The sequence below is a fragment of the Nyctibius grandis genome, chromosome 10 (assembly GCF_013368605.1).
Source record: "Nyctibius grandis isolate bNycGra1 chromosome 10, bNycGra1.pri, whole genome shotgun sequence".
NCBI lineage: Eukaryota > Metazoa > Chordata > Aves > Nyctibiiformes > Nyctibiidae > Nyctibius > Nyctibius grandis.
This window is the reverse complement of record NC_090667.1, coordinates 10,456,025-10,477,923: the sequence shown is the minus strand read 5'-3', so window position 1 is coordinate 10,477,923 and position 21,899 is coordinate 10,456,025. Positions and strand designations below refer to the sequence as shown.

Below are 21,899 nucleotides of genomic sequence, written 5' to 3'. Positions count from 1 at the left end.
CCCCAAGCTCCCCAGGGTGTGGGGTTTGCAAGGCACATTTCTGTACCCCAAAAAAATGGAGGGGGGGGCAGGCAAAAGCACCCCCGGGGACGGCGGGAGACGCGCCCTGGCCCCGCGCTCGCTTGCGGTGGTTTCGGTGGTGATGCTGTTTGTGGTGTTGGGAGCGGCTCTGCCCGGGTTCACCACGGGGATGCTGAAGTGGTGTTTGTGGGGTGTCTGCGTGAGGCACGGTGAAATGCGTTTGCGAAGTCCAGTCGTGGTGCGGTGCGCGGTGTGCCTGGAAACGCGGGTGTGAAAGCCCAGGTAACCAATGAGGTAAGTCAAACCGAGCAGGGCGAGGCAGAAATCCTCCCCTTCCCGCTACCCCAGTGACATTGATCGTCTTGCTGGTTTCAGGTCTGGAAAGCAAGGTCCAAGAATGGTGAAGCTGGGGAGTAATTTGAACGACAAGAACAACAAACCACCATCCACCGAAGATGGTTTTCAGACAGTTCCTTTGATCACACCTTTGGAAGTAAATCACCTGCAGTTCCCGGCTCCGGAAAAGGTAAAACAAAATCGAATGGTGCTCCTGCATGGTTACGCACATATACGTGCCCCTTGGTGATTTATTGGTCTCTGATGATATGAACTGTGGCATAGTGTCTATTCAATAAAAAAAAAAGGGGTTATCTTTGTGGTGTGTTTATCTATTTTAACACGGCAAATAAGCATGCAACTGTCCCCCAGCTCCTTCCCTCCTCAAAAAAAAAAACAACCCCAAATACTCCTTCATAAATACAACTGGAAAAGGCTTAGTGTGTTTCTCTTGCAAGTGCTGGAGAAACTGAGGAGCAGTTTACAAAGCATTGTTGTTATTATCAGTAAGATTAATTGCCTGCATTGAGAGTAATATGATAACTCTTCTGAAATAAGCAGCTATTTTAATTATCTCTGTTAAGGTTTGTTTTCTTCTCCATGGCTTTGCAAAGCTTATTTGGGCACTGAGGATGCTGATTTCTCTGAAGAGAGCGGCTGAGTTCCCCCGAGCACGGGGTGGTGATGGAGCAATCCAGGGCTTCGATGCCCCGATTGGCTCCAGCCAGGGGACAGCTTTCTCCCCTGCCCACTCAACACTCTCAGAACTGAATGCAGCACTAAAATTCCCAGAAATGTGCATCGGCGATTGGCTGCGGTTTGGTGGTTGGGGTTGTTTAGATGCAGTATGCACTAGGGAATCTTTTGTCTATATCAATGTAGTGGCGCTGCATATCAGTATAACCTGGTGAGGACATGACGAGACCATAAAAATCCGTATCCCCCAACAGCCCTTACAAAAACAAAGCCTGTCTGCAATGTAGTTCCCAGATACCACAGAGATGGAGCCAACTCACCCAAAAGTATGGACAGAATGATTACATCTCACAGGGTAATAGAATAATAGTAAAATTAACACTGATGATTATTGAACATATATCCTGTTTTTACTGTAGTACAAAATGAATTTTCTCTAAATACATTAGGAGAACATGATGGTGGATGTGATAAAACTGTCTAGATAGACAAACTATGTTTATTTTATGATAGAGCTTAATCAACTGCCTTGACATCCTGGGAACCAGAGCCGTGCCAGACAAAGGAGCTAGTTTCATTCTCCATGTGCTTCATGGCAATCAGGAGCAACTTCGCTGCATTCAGAAGAGTTACACTGCTGTGAATTGTTGTGAATGAGAGACTAAAGCAGCCTTTATCTATGACTCTGATAAATAAGATTAAGGAAAAATAATTCAGGCAAAGCATGATTTATCATGAACGTCTGAAAAGTTCAGAGGAAAGTATAGATGTGTAAAAGTAACTCATTTGATGCTAGTACAAATGGCTCACTGAGGTCACGCGGTGTCATAAGATGTGAAATTTAAATGACGTATGTATCAGGTGAGACATGGATAACCTAACAAAAATCCTTTCAAGCTAATAAAGTAGTAATGAGTGTTCTCACAGCCATCACGTTCCAATTGCCTCTTGGTGAGCAAACACTGGAGTGTATTGGTCTGGTGTGATTCCTTGCTGATTTTTCTGTTTAAACATGCCGACATCAATAATTCACATGTTGTTAGGTTACATTACCTTCATTAGCATACATTACTGTCAGTGCATCTACTGACATCCATATTTTTCTTTGTTTGTTGGAAGAGTGGGATATATCTGCAAGAGTGCTGAGCATGATTGAGATCTCATTAGAGTCAATGGTATTGATTTCTGCGGGCTGTGGTCCAGCTCCGATGTGCAGCAGGCCTGGAGTTAACCGTGACTGGAGAACCGTTCACAAGAAGGAGAGGTTATTTATGATAAAAGCAAAATAATTCACAATCTGTTTCCTTTGCTCTTTGTAGAACAGATTCTGTTGGGGGCAGTTCACCCTGGGGCAGAAGGTCTGTTTAAAGACCTGCTGATAAGGAGTTGAGCTTCAGGTGAACAGCTTGGGCAAAGGTTAAGTGATAGGAAATTTCAGCTTTGTACTTAGCAAAGCTGCTACTGAATTCAGTCAGACTGTGAACCTGAGGAAGAGTAGACATGGATTGCAAGTCTTTCAGAGTGTGTTCTTGTTTGGACTTGCCTTGCAGTCAGGAGGCAGGGTTAAAAAACAAACCAACTAAAATTGATTTGACTTTTGTTCTATCTATTCCTAAAACCTGCTACCAGTTGGTTTTTAGCTTGAGAGAGTGAGAACGTAAGCCAAGGCGCTTTCTGTGCCGCTTGCATGGGATGTATGACCAGAGCCAGCAGGGGTTTGGTGTTAGGGTCTGTGTGCAACAGCTCAGAACGGTTTTGCTCCCTTGTTTTCTGAAATGCAAACCCATTGCTGCTCACTGGTAGCCACAGGGAGGGAATGCTCCTGGCCCTGCTCCCTGCCTGCCCATCAGCTGCTGCGGATCACATTGCCTTGGCCACTGCAACAAAGAGCTGGTGCACCCTGGCATTTTCCTGTAAGTGAAATCTAAAAAAAAAGAAAAAAAAATCCCTGCTAAATGATCCCTTTTCTGGGCTTCTCTTCACTATTGGAAGGTATCTTCATTTAAGACAATGTGAGTTCTCAACCTGGATGTAACCTTGGATCAGGGGCAATTCAGGGTGCACCAAAACCAGAGCAAGTGAGGTTTGACTGCATCCTGGGGCTGTGTACCTGCTCTAGCTTCAGTCTGTCTGGTAAAGGAGGAGTACTGCAGGCTTTGGCTGGTGATCCAAGGGTGTACTAGCTCTGTGCAGGGCAACCCAACTGCTGTTATTACCAGTGTGCAGTAATGCCTTCACCTGGTGTATGTCTGTTGCATGGCAAAGGTTTGCAAGCTCTGTTTATAGGCTTTTTCCAGTTGAGTCTTAGACACCTGCATACAAGCTGAAGAAAAACCTGTTGTTTGTCAGTATACTTACCTTTGCACATCCTTAAAAGCACCCCACAAAGCCTATGGAATCTACAGACTGAAAATTGCATTTTAAGGGCTTTAAATACCTTATTTTTCTTAATTTTAAGGATATTTTTGTAACTGGATCACTTGAGAGTCACTCGAAGTGACAGCATTAACCTCTGTAGGTGTTTCACTATAGCTTCATCTCTTTCAAAGTGTTTTCTGTGCTGGGCTCCCCTTTCAGAGAAGGGATAAAGAGAAAGAATATAAAAACGAGGCTTTTGCTCATGTGATGTAATCCCTGAAGCCCATCTCTTTTCAGATAGTTCCTTGATTATAAGAAATCGGGAGGAGGGGGGCGGGGGGAGGTGACAGGGGGAAACACTTGCTTAAAGGTATGCTTAAACTTATTGGCTGTCCTTTTGCGGATACTTTCCTAACAGGCTTGTTTTTCAAAGTGCTGTGAGCTTAGCAGCTCCCTCTGACTCCCACCTTGATGCTGTTGGAAAAATCCCGGCTGGAATTCAGGAAGCTTGAATTTGGCAACCTTTTTTTTTAAAAAAATTACTGGCCAGTGGACTGACTATTTATTTTTCCACCAAACGAGGATGTCTCCTCCCAAGGCTCGTGCTGTTCCTCCTGCAGCATCAGCATTCTCGTCGTTCTGTCAGCAGTTGTATGGCTGCAAGGGGAGAAATGTACCCGGGACAGTAATTTCTCCCCTAGGGTGCTAAGCCTGCTGTGTATTCATATTTATTGACTATCTTCAAGCATTTCCCCTGACCCCTGTTCTCTTGCTGGGGCAGCATTTGGAGACGGCAGAGACAGATGCTCTTAAATCATTTTTGCGTGGCCTTTTTGCCAAAATCCATCCATGCAACAGGAATAATAGCCATCACCGGTGACAAGCCCCTGACCTGGCTTTTTATGTCTGAATTTAATTTCTTCTTATTCAAAAAGAAGAAAAAAAAGTCTCTTTTCTTCTAGGACCAAAGGAGAAAAGGCTAGCTGTTCACTTGTTTTCCTAGGCGTAGACAAAGTGCTTCAGCTGGAATTGCTACGTGTCCCTGCAATGATAATGCTAAAAGATATGCAGCTTTTCAGGGACCATACTGTTTCACTGAAATTTTAAATGAGACCAACAACTGGGGACCCCTTGGTCTCAGGCTCGCTTCAGTATAATCCAGCAGGAAATGCCTCTGTTCTGGCAGTAAAAATCCTAATTTTACATAACACAAAAGTGCATAAAAGCTATTGTCAGGGCTGGAAAAAAAACACCCGGCATCTCTTTTGTGGGGAAAGCTGCAGAAGGCTTATCATGTGGTCCATTGTTCTTTATTTTGAATGCATCTGGAGGCTTGAGAAATAATTTCTGTGGTGACAAATTCCTGCCATCCAACCCAAGAAAGAAAAAAAATAGATGTAACTACTCTCTTCAAATGCTTTCCCCCCCCCCGCCACCGTGCTCCTGCCTCTTGCCCTCCCTGGCCGCACCCCTTTCCGAGTGGCCGAGGCCACGCGTTTACACAGAGGGATCAGGAGTTCCTGAAGATCAGGAGGGTCCCTTGTGTTCACAGCCTGTCCCTATTGCTGTAACAGAAAATAATGTTTTGTCCTGGCCAGCTGAGCAGGCGTAATTAATAGTACGCCGGATGAGTGCTTTTGTACCTAGGGGACTACTTGCAGCTCTGTGCTGAAACACTGATGTTGGCCAGCCCTCTGCGAAGCGGCTCGAGCCAGCCTGAAGGCACACGCCATCAGGGCAGCCTGGAGCTGGTTTCAAGGTGCTGCTACACGCAGTGGGGCCAGAGGCAGCTCAGCCTTCCCGGCTGCTGGCTGGGGGGGGGGTCTGGGGGCAGCCGGGGGCAGGCGTCCATGCTCCTGCTCACGCTGCCGGGGAGTTTGGTGGGATGGAGCAAGTGGCAAAAGGAGAGATGGGGCAGGGCTGATAATTGTGGCAGCTGAAGGAAGGAAGAGTAAAAGGGAGGAGGAGGATGCAAAGGGAAAGAAAGCATGAATAAAACAAAGGAGGGGAATAAAAAGAGAGCATTGCAAATATGAAGGAACAGGCAGGCTGTCTTGCGTTTCCCCATCCTTTCCTTCCTCCACTTGGGATACTCTGCCTAATCCCGACAAATACCAAAGTCTGAGCCTTCCTCTCCCGTGGCGTTTGTCCCCCTCCTGCACTGTGCAAATCCATTTGTCCTCTAGATGTGTGTTTGAATGTAAACACTGCCTCTGCTCATTAAGCTGTAATAAATATTTGCAGCAACGCACGCTCTGGCAGTGCAGGGTTTCTGGGGTAATGTTTTTGATTTTGTCTGCATGTTTTGGACAGCTCTACTTGAGGTTCTTGGCGGTCCATGCTCCTCCTCTTTGGGTGCAGCTGCTATCGGGCGAGCCTTCCCCCCGCACACCGAACCCCTCCGCTCCCCGCGATCCACCCGCGCAGGGCTGCCGCGGTCCGGGCGTGTGCTCGCAGCCTTTGCAGGCACCTGGGGCAGCGGTCAGCCGCCTCGCTCGCGTACAGATAACGTGTTGCTACTGCAGCTCTTCACTGTAGAAAATCTCAGGATTTGTGTAGCCTGTGCAGAAATTTCTCTCCTTAACCGCGCTGCTGCCGGTGTCTGCATTAGGTGGTTTAAAGGTGGCTCTGCCTGCCTTTGTGAGCTAGCTCCATTGCCTCTCTTAAACCCAGCTATGTCTGCACTGCAATTCCTAGGGCTGCATTTGGCAGAAACAGCAGAAATGGACACAGGAAAAGCGTGTTAGGGCACGGATGTTTGGCTGAGCCTGGTGCAATCTATTCTTTTTTCTAACATGAAAGCCTTTTGCTGAAGGTGTAAGTTATTTCAGTAAGACCGTGAAGTGAACCCCCCATACCAGTTACTCACTGGTCTGGAAAGTAAGACTGGGCAGGATTCTTGACTAGTGTAAGTCAGCGTAGTTTAGATGCAATCAGTGGAGCTCTGCTAATTTACCCTGGCCAATTTACCATCACTACAGCAGAGTGATTGATTCTTTTGTCTGCTTTGCTATACCCTCTCCTGGCTGAACCTACTGAAATCAGTTTTTGTCACCCCTTTGCAGCCTCCTGTGTGTTCCTGATGGTTATGGTCACCTAGGGATTTGTAGGGAGACTTAGCTGAATAATTTCCAAGCTCCCTTTGTGCTTGCGAGCTATGCCTTTCCCTTCTCAGCTGGTTTCAGCTCCCAATGCAGCCTTTGCATTCTGTGCTGCCTTTCATCGGTGATGCCAGGACTGATTGCATTTGCTGTCTTTGTCCTTTTGTGATGTTCCTTATGCCTGGAATATCCTCCTGGCACTGATTCAGGAGACCACTTCGTTTCTACCACCCTCTGTCAAACTCATTTCCAGCACAACACCCATTAGATGAGCTGATACAGGGAAAAAAAAAAACAACAGTGTGTTTCTACTGACTGTGGCTGTCTCCATTGACTATGGATTTGATCCCCAGGCATCCTTATTTTTTTACCTTCTTTTTGCTGCTTGATATTTCAGACATTCCATGTATTCAAATAGCAGCTAGGATGCCATGGGGACTACCATTACATACACCCCAAATGCCAGTTTTAATACTAATCTCTGGGAAATCTGCCTGCTGTGGTGTGTTCATCCTGTAGATGTGGAAGCATCTCTGCATCTCCCATGGGATGGGACATAGTCATAATTATTGGGGAAAGGTTTTAAAGACCTTATTGTCTAAAAATTTGGAAATTTGCAGCATGGTGTTTGCCAGGTAGTCTCAGATTACTAGTCCATCCAGTCCAACATGTCCTGTTTCTAGCTGTAGCCAGTGCAAGAGTCAGAAGGAGGTACAGGAGATGCTGCAGTAGGCATGGAGCTGCTCATGTCTATGAATGTTTCATCCTAAGCCTGCAAAGAAAGAGATTGTTTTAAGCCCTGAAACATGGTTTTTCCATCTCTTTTCCTATACTCTTGTACTTCTAAGTATTTCAACTTCAGCAACTGTTGGCAATGTGCACATCTCATTTGCTCTTTGAAACTGGCTGTGTGTGAGGATTAGGGCTTGTAAGTCACTGGAGAAATTTGTGTGTGAGCCAGTGGTGAATTGTAGCCATCCCTTGGCTTGTAGCGCATAAGCATAGAAACCAGCTCCATCACAGCAGATTTAGTGCCAAGACTGGGGGTCACCATTTTGCCATCGTCAGTAACCTGGACAGCATGCTACAGCTGGGTCTCCGTCTAAGGTCTTTCTCTTGAGCATCTGTTGATGCTCAGTTGGGTAATGAAGGCAAAGGAAACCACGATGTTGGTGTCAGAGATAAGTTTGCATTTTCTGTTTTCTCTGTGCAAGGAATGAAGAAAGGCACGTCTTTGGAAGCCAAGAGTCTCATTTTAATTTAAAAGCGAGCATGACTAATCCACACGGAAACTGATGGATGTGTTACAACCATTTTGTGGGACTACACAGTCCAGCTTTGAACCTGGAGGGAACCTTTCTCCTTGGCAGGAGAAACACATTTTGTTTATCTCCTCTGTCAATCTGAAAGCCACTCTGAGTGAGAGACTCTTCATTATTAATAATCCCGGGAAGTAGTATTTTAAATTTTTATGGTTTGCACTTTGCAGCACCTGAACCACAATATATTACATGCACCGTGGCAGTGAAGTGGGAATTACAGCAGGGCTGCATGTCCTTTTCCAAATGAATAATTTAAAGTTTTCACAATGCCAGTTATGTTAAATATTATTACTCATTTCTTCAGGGAAAACCGTAGAGCTCAAACGCAAACATAAAGTGGCAATAAATGATGTTACATTTAGCCAGTCTGAGACAAGACTCAGAATTCATATCAGTTCATTTTCGGAAACACTTACTTCATCCTATTGCAGGAAAATCCTTTTTAAGGTTCCACGCTTAATGCGATATTTTTCCATTTGTCACATTTCATGTCTACTCTGCTCCTTCCTCCTGAAAGCAAATGCTTTTCTTATAGTCCACTTGGGTAGAAGCTTGCTTTCTTTTTTCTTTCAGCATCCAAAATCTCTGATTTCCCAGCACTCTCCTACTGTTTACTTTCTCAAGGTTGTCGATGATGGATTTCCTGCTGGTGTACGCAGACTCTCATCTGTTGTTTCTCACCTCAGCACACCTATAATTTTCCAAAGCATCACTACAGAGAAGGTGCCTGGTCCTGCATTCATTAAAGCTGAGGAAAGGTTTCCTATTGATTCCAGCGGTGTCACTAGCATTAAGCCTAGAATAATAAGTGCATTTAGGTTTAGGACTTGATAAATGTATTAGCAAACAGCATCATTAGAAAAATCTTGCTTGTGTGGAGCAGCATGGTAGATATGGCTTGTTGTCCTGTCGTGTTTGGGTTTTTGTAACTTTTACAGGCCATTCTCTATAGACTGCTACTGAGGTCTTGCAGGAAAGCCTTTGAGGGACTGGAATGAGGAACCAGAAGATGCAAGAAAGAAGAGAAAGTAAGAACCTTTTAAGACATGGAGAGTGTTACTACATCTGCTAACCTAGAATGATTGAGGACAACAATTCTGCAGAGCTGCCATTTTCCATAGAGTGTCTGACTTCCTACCCACCCCAGCCATATCTCCTGCTAGCCCCTAATCCCAAGAATGTTATATTTAAATGGAGAATGTGCTGGAGCTACTATTATCGCTCAGTTAATGAAAACCAGAGAAAACATGGTGCACTGTAAATATCAGCGAGCTGTGGTCTGTCTTTCTGACTCAACCAACCAATTGCCGATGTGACTCAGCATGTTACTAAGCTTCTTTTTTTTCCTCTTTTTTTTGCCTACTCCCCTATCAGTAATATGGAGATACTGGGATCATGCTGGTATGTAAAGTGCTTTGAGTGGTCTTACTGAAGAATGCTACAGGAGCCCTGGCCAACCGTATTATAACTGGCTGTGGGAAGGTGGTTGAAGCCACCTTAAGCTCCAATCTGGCCAAAGTGTTTAAATGCACACTTAACTTTAAATATCTGACTAATCCTGCTGATATTAATAGGACTACTTGAATGCTTAAGTGCTTCACTGAATTGGAAGTTAATGAGTTCGAATGGTAGGTAAACTTTGTTTTGGAGGAAGCTGCAAGGGCTGGCAGTGTGGATTCCCATAATTAGACGTGTCTTTTTGCTGCTCTGTGGAAGCCCTTTTCTCTTTTCTTGTACTCTTACAATCAGTCTGCAAACTTCAGCTAGGAAGCTACTTTCAAAGAACAGGTTTATTTTGGATGTAAAATGAAGAAAGTCCCAGGGAATTAATTTATTGCATCTGTCATAAGCAGCACAGTCTCTTGGCAGTTTAAAGGTGGAGGCTCTCTGGGAAATAGTGTGAAAACTTTGAGAACAGGTTACAGCAGCAACATAATTTGCAGAGAGATCCCCTGAGCTAGTATTCTTCTAGACTCCATCCATAGTACTGGCTTGAAAGTGCTGCAGATGATAGGCTGGACTGAGCTGGCAGGGAGGCTGCTGTCTTTGGTGGATGATCACAACGCACAAAGTGAGGCACAGGCATAAGCCGGTGCTGAATCAGGACCTAGATAATGAAACACAAAGGCTGACAAGTGTCCAAAAAACGTTCAAAGGGTATTTATCCAGCAATCACAAAGGCTCAGACAATCCAAAAAGCTGATGGGACTGTTCTTGCTTTTTAATATTAATTTGCAAATGTGCAGGTATAACAGTAATAATAATAATAATTCTCTGCCCCAGTAAGCACACGGTTAGGGATGCCAACCTAAACCAACCAGACCCTTCTCGCCATGAGGAGTGTGAGTTAAGACAAGCCTTAGGGAGCCTGCAGGAGGAGGTGAGAGCTCGAGGAGGCAAGTGCAGAGAATGGGCAGAATGGTGTTGCTGCAGTGGGGGTGGACATGGGGCTAATTGTCTTTTTTTGGGAGTATTCAAGAGGCTACTTGTCCACTTAAGCACTGGTTCGATTGTTGGCATTTATTGTCTGTACTTAGGAGGCCGGAGCCCAGCCAGGCAGTGCTGCCAGCACTGGAGGTTACCCCCTTGCAGCAGTTCATTTCCACCGTAACAGCATTGCAGAGGATGGAATGAGGAGCTGGGCATTTCTTTCACTTCGGTTTGCTTTGAATTGCAGCTGACACAGGACCCCAATTTCATACGCCCTTTCGCTGGTTTCAATCAAGAATAACTCTACTGAAGTCAGCAAAGCTGCAAAATGGACAAGAAGAGGGAATGGGGATCATTGTATTTGCTGCGGATTGTAATAAACGCCAGTAGCTCTCCGGGGAAACCTGTCGTGGTGCGAGATAAATGTACCTTGTTTGCATTGAAGCAGTGGGATCCTGGGTCTGATGGAACTGCTCTGGGGCAGCCAGTGATAAATGAATGCTGATCATTGCACTGACTGTGGAGTCAGTGGGGTTTTTGTTACTGTACATCCAACAGCAATTTGGTTAGAATTTCTGGAAGACTTTACTGCCAGGAATTTTTTTCTCTGTGACGAAATGGAAAGAAAAGGTGGAAAAGGACTGATGGCAGGGAACGGGGGAAGGCAAATGTTCTTTCCCACCCAAACCGACTCAGAAAACTGGAAAATGAAAACAGGACAACCAACCACAACAGCAAAACCCAATAATGATAAAAATCTAGAAAATTTACTTTGTAAGATTAATTATTCCTTTTCTAAGTTTGCACTTAGATTAACACTTGGTGCTTTAGAAAAGTTCTTTTGGGTTTTGACCAGCTCTCATTTAGCCTTGTTTCTGAGACGCTCACAGCTGACACACGCATGGGAAGCTGTCGGTGTAGCAAATGCTCCGCTAAAAAATGTATGTTGTGGGGTCTGTGTATCCATGTGTTACCATCTGACAGCGTTCACTCCGGTCTCTGGGTACTGCTGAGGCAGCCCTGGCTGGGGTGGTCTCACTAGGGCAGGAGGCTCAAGGAGTGTGATGAACACAACTCAATTTCCAGAAGCCTTTGTGTGGGCTTCCCGATGGAGAGGGGGTGAGTGTTGCTGTGGGATCCATGCTCAGGCTTATTTATTTAGACTGTAGGTGACTGAACAAGAGGTAGCTCCTTTCTTCTAAATGTGCATCCCGTGCTCGCAGCAAAATTGCATTTTTATCGTTACTGCCACAATATTGAATGCTACCCCCGCACTAGAGGTTTTCAGTTTTCTGTTTGTCCTTTGTCATTTTATTTCTGTGCTCTCCTTTAGAGAGGAGACCTTACTGACTGTGCTTTCTTCTGCTGAGTAATTCCACCAGGTGTCTGACAAAGATACTTCTGGAGAGCAATTATTTGGCTTTTGCAACGCCAAAAGGCATTTAGCAAAGGTACTTCTTACCCCCTCTACTAAAGCTTTTTCATAGTTCTGCAAATTTCTCTACAAAACACTGACCATCAGGATGGCTGTGGCTCTGCGCACACACACATTTTGCTGCTGGCACAGTCAGCAAATTGGGTTTCAAGTAGCTTCTGATCTGGTTGGGGACTGAGCTTACTTATGCACAGACATGATAGACATTGCTACTGGACTTGAATCTGATGCATTGTGAAGGGCTGTGTGGGTTTACTTTCAGTCTCATGCTGTATCCCCGTAGACAGCATAATTCAAACTTTCCTGCTTATAAGATATTGGTTGGTTGAATCTAACAACAGGTTGAAAAATACCCTTAAAAAACCTGGCGTTAATGACAAGGAATGGAAGAAAATTAAATTATATCTTAAACTATATCACAAGTAAGGCTTTTAAGGTTTTTTTCTTATATTCTGGCTTCATGGTCCTTCATTAAGACCTAACGTTAAAGTTTGTGGAAAAGCCCCCATGTATGTTTAAAGATTTTGTCTGCAACTAAGATTTATACCAGGCAGGAAGCATGAATTTGGGAGAATTGGATATTGTGACTGGTAGGTTTGAAAACAGAACGAGTGCCATTTCTGAACAGTGTTTGGTGGGTGTTGATGGCTGGCACTCTGTAATTTACTGTACTGGGTTTACAGAAGGCCAGCAAGGAGGCTGGAAAGCTCGGGGCCAGCTGCGTGGAGTCCTGAGTGCACTTGCCTTCTTTTGAGTGAGAAAATGAGATTATTGCTTGTTTGTAACTCAGAGCTAACCTGAGCCAGTTTGTCCTGGGTGGAGAAGGAGCTTTGCTTTATTTGGTCTATGGTGTGCTGGGCTGCATTTCAGAGCATAGTGGGATTACATTCAATGGTAGGTTCAGAGTAGGGTTAGGGTTCATCCCAAACCTACCGAATCAAGGTTGTCCCCATGTGTCATATCCCATCATCTATGTTGTGTGATCAGAAATCCTGAGTTCCTAAATGCTAACATAAATATATTTGGGTGGCTTTTTGTCCCCTCTTCTTCCCAAGTCTTAATGTTGCAAATGCTGCTGTAATAAATATTATTGAGAGGGATTTGCTGAAGGATGTAAATATTCATCAGTCTTTAATGATTTGCATTTGAATCCAGAAAATTGGCTTATGACTCCACGCTGATTTTCTCTCACTCTGATTTTCACATGGCATTAAGTGCAGGAGGATTAAATACCTGGGGTTTTCTCTGGTTCAAACCAGACTTTGCTATCTTCATTTGGAAATAAGTTCTTCATTAGCTGGTAACTCAACCTTGTGCATCACTTAATCTTTTTCAATCCTTCAAGACTTTTTTTCTAACAAAGAGCTTTAGGATCACTGTTGTCACTCATATGAACCAGTCACCACTCCTGGAGTATTTTAATTTTCACCTTGACAAGGCTGATGGCTGTGTAGTCCTACAATTCAGAATGGGAGACCAAAAAGTGGAAGTGTTGGCCCTGGGATCGAGAGCTTTGATGGTCTTTCTATCCTTTTGTGGTTAACCTATCTGAATCTTGCAAACCACACCAAACCATTGTATGCTGTGTGGACCGTGTCCCTGGAAATCCTGTGCAGAAGTGCAGTGGTGGTGCATACCGACAACCACAGCCCCTTTTCTAGTGATGAGCTCCAGCTCTTGGCCAGTGCTGAAGACGGGGCCGTTTTGTCTTCTCTTGCAGTTCCCAGGGAGATTAAGATAGTGTGGCTGTGCTGGCATGCTCTCACACCACTGTTCAGCTGCATAGGCTCATGGATGGGTAGGCTTTTAAGGTTCTTCTGTATAATGGGATGGATACACTCACTCCTCTGAAGGGCCATTAGTTTCGGAGTACAGCCCCGATGCTCATCCCTCTGGGAGCTGTTGGCATTAGGTGTTACCTTTTCTGTGTTTGCAGTGGGTGGATTTTACCCAAAATATTTAGGGTCGTTCTGGGTTACAAATAAATTCAATGTAGATTGACGATGCAATTTTGGTAATTTGATTGTACACTTTTAAAAGCCACTTACAGCTTCTCCATTGGCGTAAGACACCTCATTTTTATAAGATTAGTAGGACCTGTATTAGTCAGCAAATGACACTGAGGTGTTCTGGGGAAAACCCAAGATGGTAGTATGAGATTAATATTGATAATCTGGAGCCTGAATAAATGAGGTATCAAATGGCCTAAATTTAAATTGGCTTCAGTGGAACTTGTTAGGACAGGGCTTTAATACGTGAGGTGCTTCTTTAGGTTGGGCTGTTATTTTGCGTGCTCTGCCTATTGAATATAATATAAGAATTATATGCCTGGTCCTAAGCAAAAGTGGGTGTTAAACATTTTGCTGTCAGCTATTTTAAGACTCAGTGTGATAATCTCACTGTCCCAGGTCTGTGTATCTGCCTGACTATTTATCTATCTCTTTTAGTTCCTGAGTGTATGATGAGTTTGTGTTAATTTGTGGTTCGAAGATACTTGTGTAGGTCCAGGGGATGGTTTATATAGAAAAGCTTAGGTAACAAAAAAAAAATGTATGCTGTGTGCAGAAACCTTAAAAGAGTTGATATTTTCTAGGTAATTGTGAAGACAAGAACAGAATATCAGCCTGACCAGAAGAACAAAGGAAAACTCAGAGTGCCCAAAATTGCTGAATTCACAGTCAGTTTCACTGATGGTGTAACAGAAAGACTAAAGGTAAGAAATGGTTATTCTGCTGCCTTCTAATGCAAATGCCATTCATTTTAAAATAGCTGAATCAAAGTGACAGTAAAGACATCACAAATTTAACACTCCACTCATCGCTAGGGTAAAAGAGAGGTTTATCTGCATGAGTATAAGGCTTTTTTTTTTCTTTAGGACAGGCATGAAAATACTTCATAACTAGATCTAGAGTAAGAAATGTTTTTCTTTTCCCAGGAAAAGTTATGAAAAATGTTTTCCAGCCCAAACTGAAAGTAAAACGTGTTTGAATCTTTCTTCTACTCAAACGTTTGTGTTTAAAAAGAAAAAACAAATCACAGTGAAGACTGATTGAAACACTTTGTTTCATCTTTTAAAAATTATTTTGTCTTGTACTGTCAAGCAACCCTTTTCATATTTAAAATATTATTATAGAATTCTGTTATAGATTAAAAGCTATTTCAAACTGGATAAAAAGATATACTAGACAAGTATCCAAGCGTATCCTGTCCTGTAAGAAGTTTTGGTTCACAGGAATTGGAATTTTCTGATGAAAAATGTTTCCCTGAGAAATTTTCAACAGGCTCTACTCAAACATGGAAAGAAACTCATGAATTATTGAGTGCTCTCAGTTCCTGTTGACTGCAGCATATTAGAATGGCTCAGTTCCTCCTAAAATTAGACTCCAAGCGTGTAGCTGTTAGTATTTTCTTCCTTTTCATTGAGAAGATATGGTGCTTTTCCTAAACCACCGAGCATGTGAGTGATAAAAATGTGAGATCTGATTTCACATTTCCGAAGTCAGAGGAAATATCAGTGGTTTAAGTAGAAAACATGAAGAGTAAGCATTGCCTAGATATAGTCCTGCTCCTTGAAAAGCTAGGATTGGGCTTATGAATTTTTATGAAAGTGTATCATCCTTGACATTAACAGGAATTGACTCAAGGAACTGAATAGTCTTTCATTTGGCCCAGTCGTTCTTAGTTTTGCAATAAAGAAAGAAGTTTATTATAATTATTTTCTAGTAATTTAGAAGAAAACTATCACTTTTAAAATTCTGATGTGATCCAGAAAAATTGTTACCATTCTTTCTTTATAAACTTCAAGATAAGGCTTGTTCTACTTATTGAAAGGAGAAATGTTTAGCTGCTCTCTTCTGAAGCACTACAGAATGGCACTGTTTCTGTTTTTTCTAGAAATTAACTAACATATATTTCACAAGGACAATTCTGTTCTTTCATCCAGGATATTTAAAGCCATAATTTACCCTTAAGAGGTCTATGAATAAATGTTTATCGCTTCTTGGGTTTTTTTTCAGTGGACATCACATGTTGTGATCTAAATTACTTATCAGGGGCTTACATGCTGTTGATTTTGACTGAATTCTTAGCTGATCTTATTGCGTGTGTAGTACCTATTTACCACCAATAGTGACTCTGTTGGTACCGCTGGTAAAGTAAACAGTGAATTAGCCAGTTAAATCTGCAGCCTTGGAAACCACAGCAGACATTTTCCAGTGTGAACAATATACAAATCAGAACCAGACACAATGTGCCTGAGAAACAACAGTGAATGCAGAGTCTTCTGGAAGCGATGTGTTGGCTTGTGACCTGCAATAAATGGCATTATTGTTGATGTTGTAAGTAGCAGTGCTTCGTTGGGTATTTAAAACAATCCTGCAGCCCTGAACAATGTTAAGGTCAGTTTAATCCCATCAGAAGATCTGGTCTTGTTATTTAAAAAAGCAATGAAAAACATCTCATCCTTACGCACTGTGCATGCTGGAGGCCCATAAGTTAGATACATAGCTCATCCACTGCGATGGATAAATCTCATTTCATCTACTCCTTCTATAGGGTATCTTATTTTTCCCGTTCTTCAAACCCCCAACTTGCTGTTGCATTCAAACCTCTCCTTTCAGTGTAGCTGTTCCTCTCATCTTCCTGTTTTCGGTGCAGTTCTCTCACCGCTCTTTCCCATGTGTGCACGGGGCTGCACAGCAGCAGGCGTGGGGCAGCCGGAGGCTCCAGCGGCGAGCGCAGCCCTGGCAGAGGTTTGAGCTCCCTTCGCCTTTGCTGCGCGGTGGGGATGGCTGTGGGAGCTGTGCCTCTTCCTATGCAGTCTGGCAGCGTGACAGTTTCATTTTTAAGCTGTTTCCTTTCCCTAAAGTCCATGTGATTTCCATTCTCTGCTCTTCAATGTCAACTTATTAATCACTCAGCCCCTCGTCTAATACTGGATAAGACTATAAGCCTCTCCCTGCCTGCTATTCATAACACTTCCATGTATCGTATTAAGTTTGTAGTATTATTTCCTGACAAAAATGAGCTGAGATAATAGGTGATATTTCATTATCTTTTGTACTTTTTTTTTTATTGCACCACATTTTTATACCAGTGCATATTTTTAGTGAAGTTATGAAAAATACTGCCCTCTGGTTATAAGCAGGCCTATTATCTGGTACTGATGAAATCATTTTACATTTGTTTTTTGTAAGAGGAAATCATAGTAAATACTTTTATTATCTCATTTTGGCTACACTTTTAAAAGCTTAAAAAAAGATAATATATATGAGATCATCATATCTTTTTTGCTGGCTAGTTGTTTTGTATAGCCTTCAAGTATGTGGTGCATTGGAAATTTCATCCACACCTTCTTGCTAACACACTGATTAAAATTAAAGTATTCATCTATACCTGACCCAGACTGCTGGTAGCTATACACTGGCAGAAGCAAGTAAATCATCCCATTGATTTCTGCAAGAGAAATGATGGAGGGGAAGGTGAAAAGCCCATCCAAATGAAGATGGTCCATTGGCTTAGTGTGCTCCAAATATCAGATCTGTATCCAGCAGCATGTATGGGAAATGCATGTTCTTCCACCCTCTGTACAACTAGTGTGAGTCCCCAGCAATGCTTGAATTCGAGGGTTTTCATAGGGAGCTGTTTTGCTACTACAGCTCTGCTAATCTGCATGTGAGGAGAAATACATCTCAGCAAGTGGTACCTGTATGCTGGGGAAAGAGACAGGACAGTAAGAGGGTGCAAAGAAATAGCCAAGAGGTCCTCTCCTGTCTGCTGTTGCAATACTTTGGCATCCTGGAGAATACCAAGTGAGATGTCTTGTATTTTATTTTTCACCCACAGGGTAGAATTATCATCGATTCAAACAGAAATATGGCAAAGTGAATATCATTCATGAGTGTGTGTGTGGAAAAATGCTGCTGGACTCCATATTTATGACTGTGCTCCCCACCCACTAATAACCTCTCCAGAGGGGTTTTTAACATTCCTGTTTCAATCTATGAAGTGCTTTTCTTTCCTCTCTGCTTCTGGTCAATTGGTATTGGAATGTTCTCAGTGAAGAAGGAAACTCTTCCCAAGTTCTTTTTTTTTTTTTTTTTTTTTCTGAGCATGTAGCTACATTATACAGAAGAGCAGGATCTCTGGGGGAAATTTTGGAGCCACATGAACATGGCAGTCAAATCCACAGATGCCCCTTATTCTGCCTTTTGGGTATCTTTTATTGAAGAGGCTAATGAATTATTAGACAACTTTCTCGCATGAGCAAGACAAAGCCAGAATCTAAGCTTATGCATGCATATTTCTCATCCATCCAGAATAGCACAGATCTGAGCTCTTTAATTATTGTAGAGAAGAGACTGTCCCTAGGCAGCAGTTCTTATTTCACACTACCTCTTCCAGGAATTTTAGATAGCTTCTGCAACTTGTCACATCTAATAGATGAGAATATGATTCTCTATAGCTCAGCACACGATGTCCTGGAAGTTTGACCAATTAGGCTTATTCTTCAGCTGGATGCGTCACCCCATACACACTTTATAACAAATGTTTAAATAGTTGTGTGTAGATGGGTTACAAGAAAGTGATGTTAAAATAGCATTACGGTTGAGCCATCCGTACATAAAAGAAATTTCTTTTATCCTTTTACTCCTCCACAGAGCAGCAATGACAACATTTTTTCTAAGCTGACTGGCAGTGATTTATAGACCTTGCCTCCTCCAGACTGTGTATGCCTTTGGAGTGTGTCCCTCTAGGAAGTTTTTGAACTGCAAAGATCTTATTTTGCAGTGATGATCTATACCAAGGTTTCTCAGCCTGCAGGGGAATAGTGCCTGGTGTTTGCCCTCCATTTTGCATGCTTTGAAGGTAGTGCATGTTACCATGCTTTGTCATCGGGTGATGACACCGAGGTGCACCAGAAAAGGTCTGCAAATGTGATGACTCTCTCTATCATGTTCCTTTGTGGGACAACAGATCTAACCCTTTGCATTTGACGCACGGCTTACTGCTGCTTTTTGCCAGTGATGTCCTACGTTACAGCTTTTAAGAACAGTCTCTGATAGTCAAGTATCTTTATTCCCGTGAGTTTCTGCCCTTTTTTCTTTCTATCAATACTGAAATGAGATCAAATGCTCCTTTGCTTTTCAAGCAGATTATCCATTGAATGAAAAGTCTTGTTAATTCTGGAGGATGGGGTTTCCAGTGACTCCTTTTGTCTTCCAACCAGTCCAGATAACACAGAAATCAACCAGAAGCATTTAAAAGGTGAAGAGTGGGTTTCTACCCACTTTCTTGACTGTCACTTAGCTGAAGCTTGTGTTCAAGACATCAGCGCCTTGCTTAAGAAGAAACAAGCTGGAGAATAGTTGCTGATGGATTTTGTGCTTGATCCAGACAGACCCAGTGAGTGTAGGTAGACCTGTGCTAACCCTGAGTTTGTCTAGAGTTTTCTAGCACCAGAAAAGGTACTGGAGTGATTTTTCAGCATAGGCTTGCAACACTGAGCGTCGGACTGACACATGTAACTGCCTGTTGGTTACTGGTTTTGCTCAAATTGCTCTCTTTATTACACAAGTAAGTTCACATGAAACCAGTTTGACCTCTGTTATCACTAAATGCCGTAGAGCTATTCATCACTGCCTTTTCAGGGAGGCAATGATTTAATGACTATTAGCTGGATGATCGTTACCTGCCATAGTTCTCTGACTTCTCAAGTCTTCCACAGTTCTTTCCTCTTCATGGATCATTTTCTTAAGAAAGTTGAAGTTACCCGTCTTTCAGAGTTGGAATAATTAAACTATGTACTTGTCTTTAACAGAACAAGTTGGGAGTGGGTGTATGAGGGAGAAGTTGAGATATTTAAGACATTTTCTTGTGAGCAATTTATCTACCTGGAAAAATCATCTGTATGTATTGATCATTACTTCTCTGAAGAAGACTGGGAACTTCACTCTTCTTGCTACAAGTTGGCAAGATCCATTTTCAGAGTCACTGGCTGTGTAATCTGTTCCTGTTGAGTATGCAATGACAATATATTTCTTATCATTAGATCAACACTCTCCTCCCTCCACCTTGAAACTGCTCTGCTAGATGCAGATCCAGTAACCAGTGGATGTAATTATTCACCACACTTTTCATGAGGTTCTTAAAATATAGTGGAACCCATTCAAACATTTCTGTTATTGAAATGCTCATACTCAATTATTTTCCTCTGACCTAATGTGAAAGACTTAGAACAAAATCAGTTTGTCTCCAGCCACACCCTGCAAAACAGACATTGATGCAATAATTGTTCATTATCAAAAACAAGCCAGTATCTGAAACGCTTGGCTCCTAGTTAAGAAGGATTTTTCTGGGCCTGGGCTTGATTTCCTGTTGTAACAGCTCTCCTGAAATGGAAGATGCTTCCCGTGCTTGCACCGCTAGAATCTGACCCATCGAATCCCCAGCGCATTCAGCTGGATCTTGTAGTGGAAGGATCCTCGTGTGATGGGCATTGCAGTTCAGAGGAAAGGAAAGACCCAGGCTTGTATGCTCGTGGAGGAGGGTGGGGAGCAGGTCTTGATCACTTTATATCTGTAGGTAAGATCCGCTGAGACATGAGCACAACGTGTCTTGTACATTGTGGTGCAGAGAATTGCTGTGTGGCCTTTGGACAGCCAAATGACTGCACTGTGAGCATAGCTGTGAGGAACACCTCATTTCCCCGAATGCATACATTTATCTACATGCCCACCCTGCCCTTGTTTTTAAAGGGCACATCACCATTGCAGCTGTGTAGGTGGCAACTCTCCCTCGCTCTGCTGCATACACCCCCAGCCCCAAATGTAGCGTTCCTCTCTCTCTGCTCCCCACTCCCACCCTTCCCAAACTCCCCTTCCATGCCATGGCTCCTGCAAACTTCTCCACAGCACGTTCTGCCTTCACCTGTAGGCTATTGCTTTATGCTGATAGTTCTTCCTCTAACCTGCAAAGGAATGAATCTCAGAAAAATGGCGTGGGACTTTTCATTGTGCCTGTTAAATAGCTAAATAAATTTAAAGATTCCTTTAATTGTTAAGTTACCACAGGGCAGGAGTAACTCATAGAGAAAGGCCCTCCTGGACGCGTTCCTGTGTGATATGATCTAGGTAATCCTGCTCCCGCAGGGGGATTGGACTAGATGATCTTTTGAGGTCCCTTCCAATCCCTAACATTCTGTGATTCTGTGAAAGGACTCCTCTGAGTGTGAGCAGGACAATTTTCCTTCCTGCTTTTTAATACTAACAATAACAATGTTACCATGGCGACTGCCGCATCACATCGGTTATCTAGAAGATGCAGAACGGCTGCTGAAAGATCCCATTACACTGACTAATGTTGAGTGGTGCTCGAGGGAGGGAACATGCTCTAATACACAGAGATTTTTCTCACTTTGGTGATAATCGCTAAAGTGGCTGAGATGTTGTTTCCAGGCTGTGCAGCATTTGGATGGGCTGTGTGATCTAGGAGGACAAGGAACAAAGTGGAGGAAAATCAGAAGGGTGGCAGGCACAGGGGAGCAGTGGCAACAGCATTCAGGCATCCTGTTGCACTGGCACCAGCATCGGGGATGGTAGAGTGGTTTCCTCTTGGGTCTTGCATTCAAAGAGGGGCTTGGAGAGGTGTCAGTATGAAGGGCTTGATTTCAGTCTCCAGGAACTGATTTGGAGGCTTATTCACTCCCTTGGGGGTTCTCAACTATCATCAGGTAATCTCCTCTCCTAGTGGGCTCAGATGCAGTGGGCATGTTCTTCTTGCAGGGCTGTCAGGCAGCTCTCACTACACCTAAGTCTTCTCCAGACAGTGATGGAGGGACTTGTCTCTAGAGCCCAAGCTTTGCAATGCCTTTAGAAGTTGAATATTTTCCAGTGCAATGCAGAGGGTCACAGTTTCTCCTTTCTCAGAAATCCACTGCCCAGCCCTGCCTGGCCTTGCATCTACTTACATCTGATGCAAACTAGCACCTGTGTGGATTCAGACTCTCACTTGTGGTGTGTATGAAAGGAAGTGAGAAATGTTGCTCATCATCTTTCTGCCTGAACTCAGAAATCATCCTTCTCCTCCTCTGGCTGTAATGGGAAGAGAAGAGGATAGGTCGTATGTGTCCCAGTTGGCCTCACAGCTTGCATGGAGGTAGATTGATGGAGCTATTTGTGATCATCAGTGACAATTCGGAGC

At 43.3% G+C, this 21,899-nt stretch overlaps 1 protein-coding gene across 2 annotated transcripts in view; it reads left to right on the top strand.

Moving 5' to 3' along the window:
• Positions 1–418: 418 nt before the first annotated feature.
• The window catches only part of NSG2 (neuronal vesicle trafficking associated 2), a 34,502-nt gene continuing 13,021 nt past the window's right edge, over positions 419–21,899 (top strand). The window contains exons 1-2 of one of the 2 annotated variants that reach the window (XM_068409489.1): positions 419–547; positions 14,293–14,376. In XM_068409489.1, the coding sequence (XP_068265590.1) occupies positions 419–547; positions 14,293–14,376 (213 nt within the window). Of the gene's footprint in view, positions 548–14,292; positions 14,413–21,899 lie in introns of both variants that reach the window. The other variant, XM_068409488.1, reaches the window with a different exon arrangement.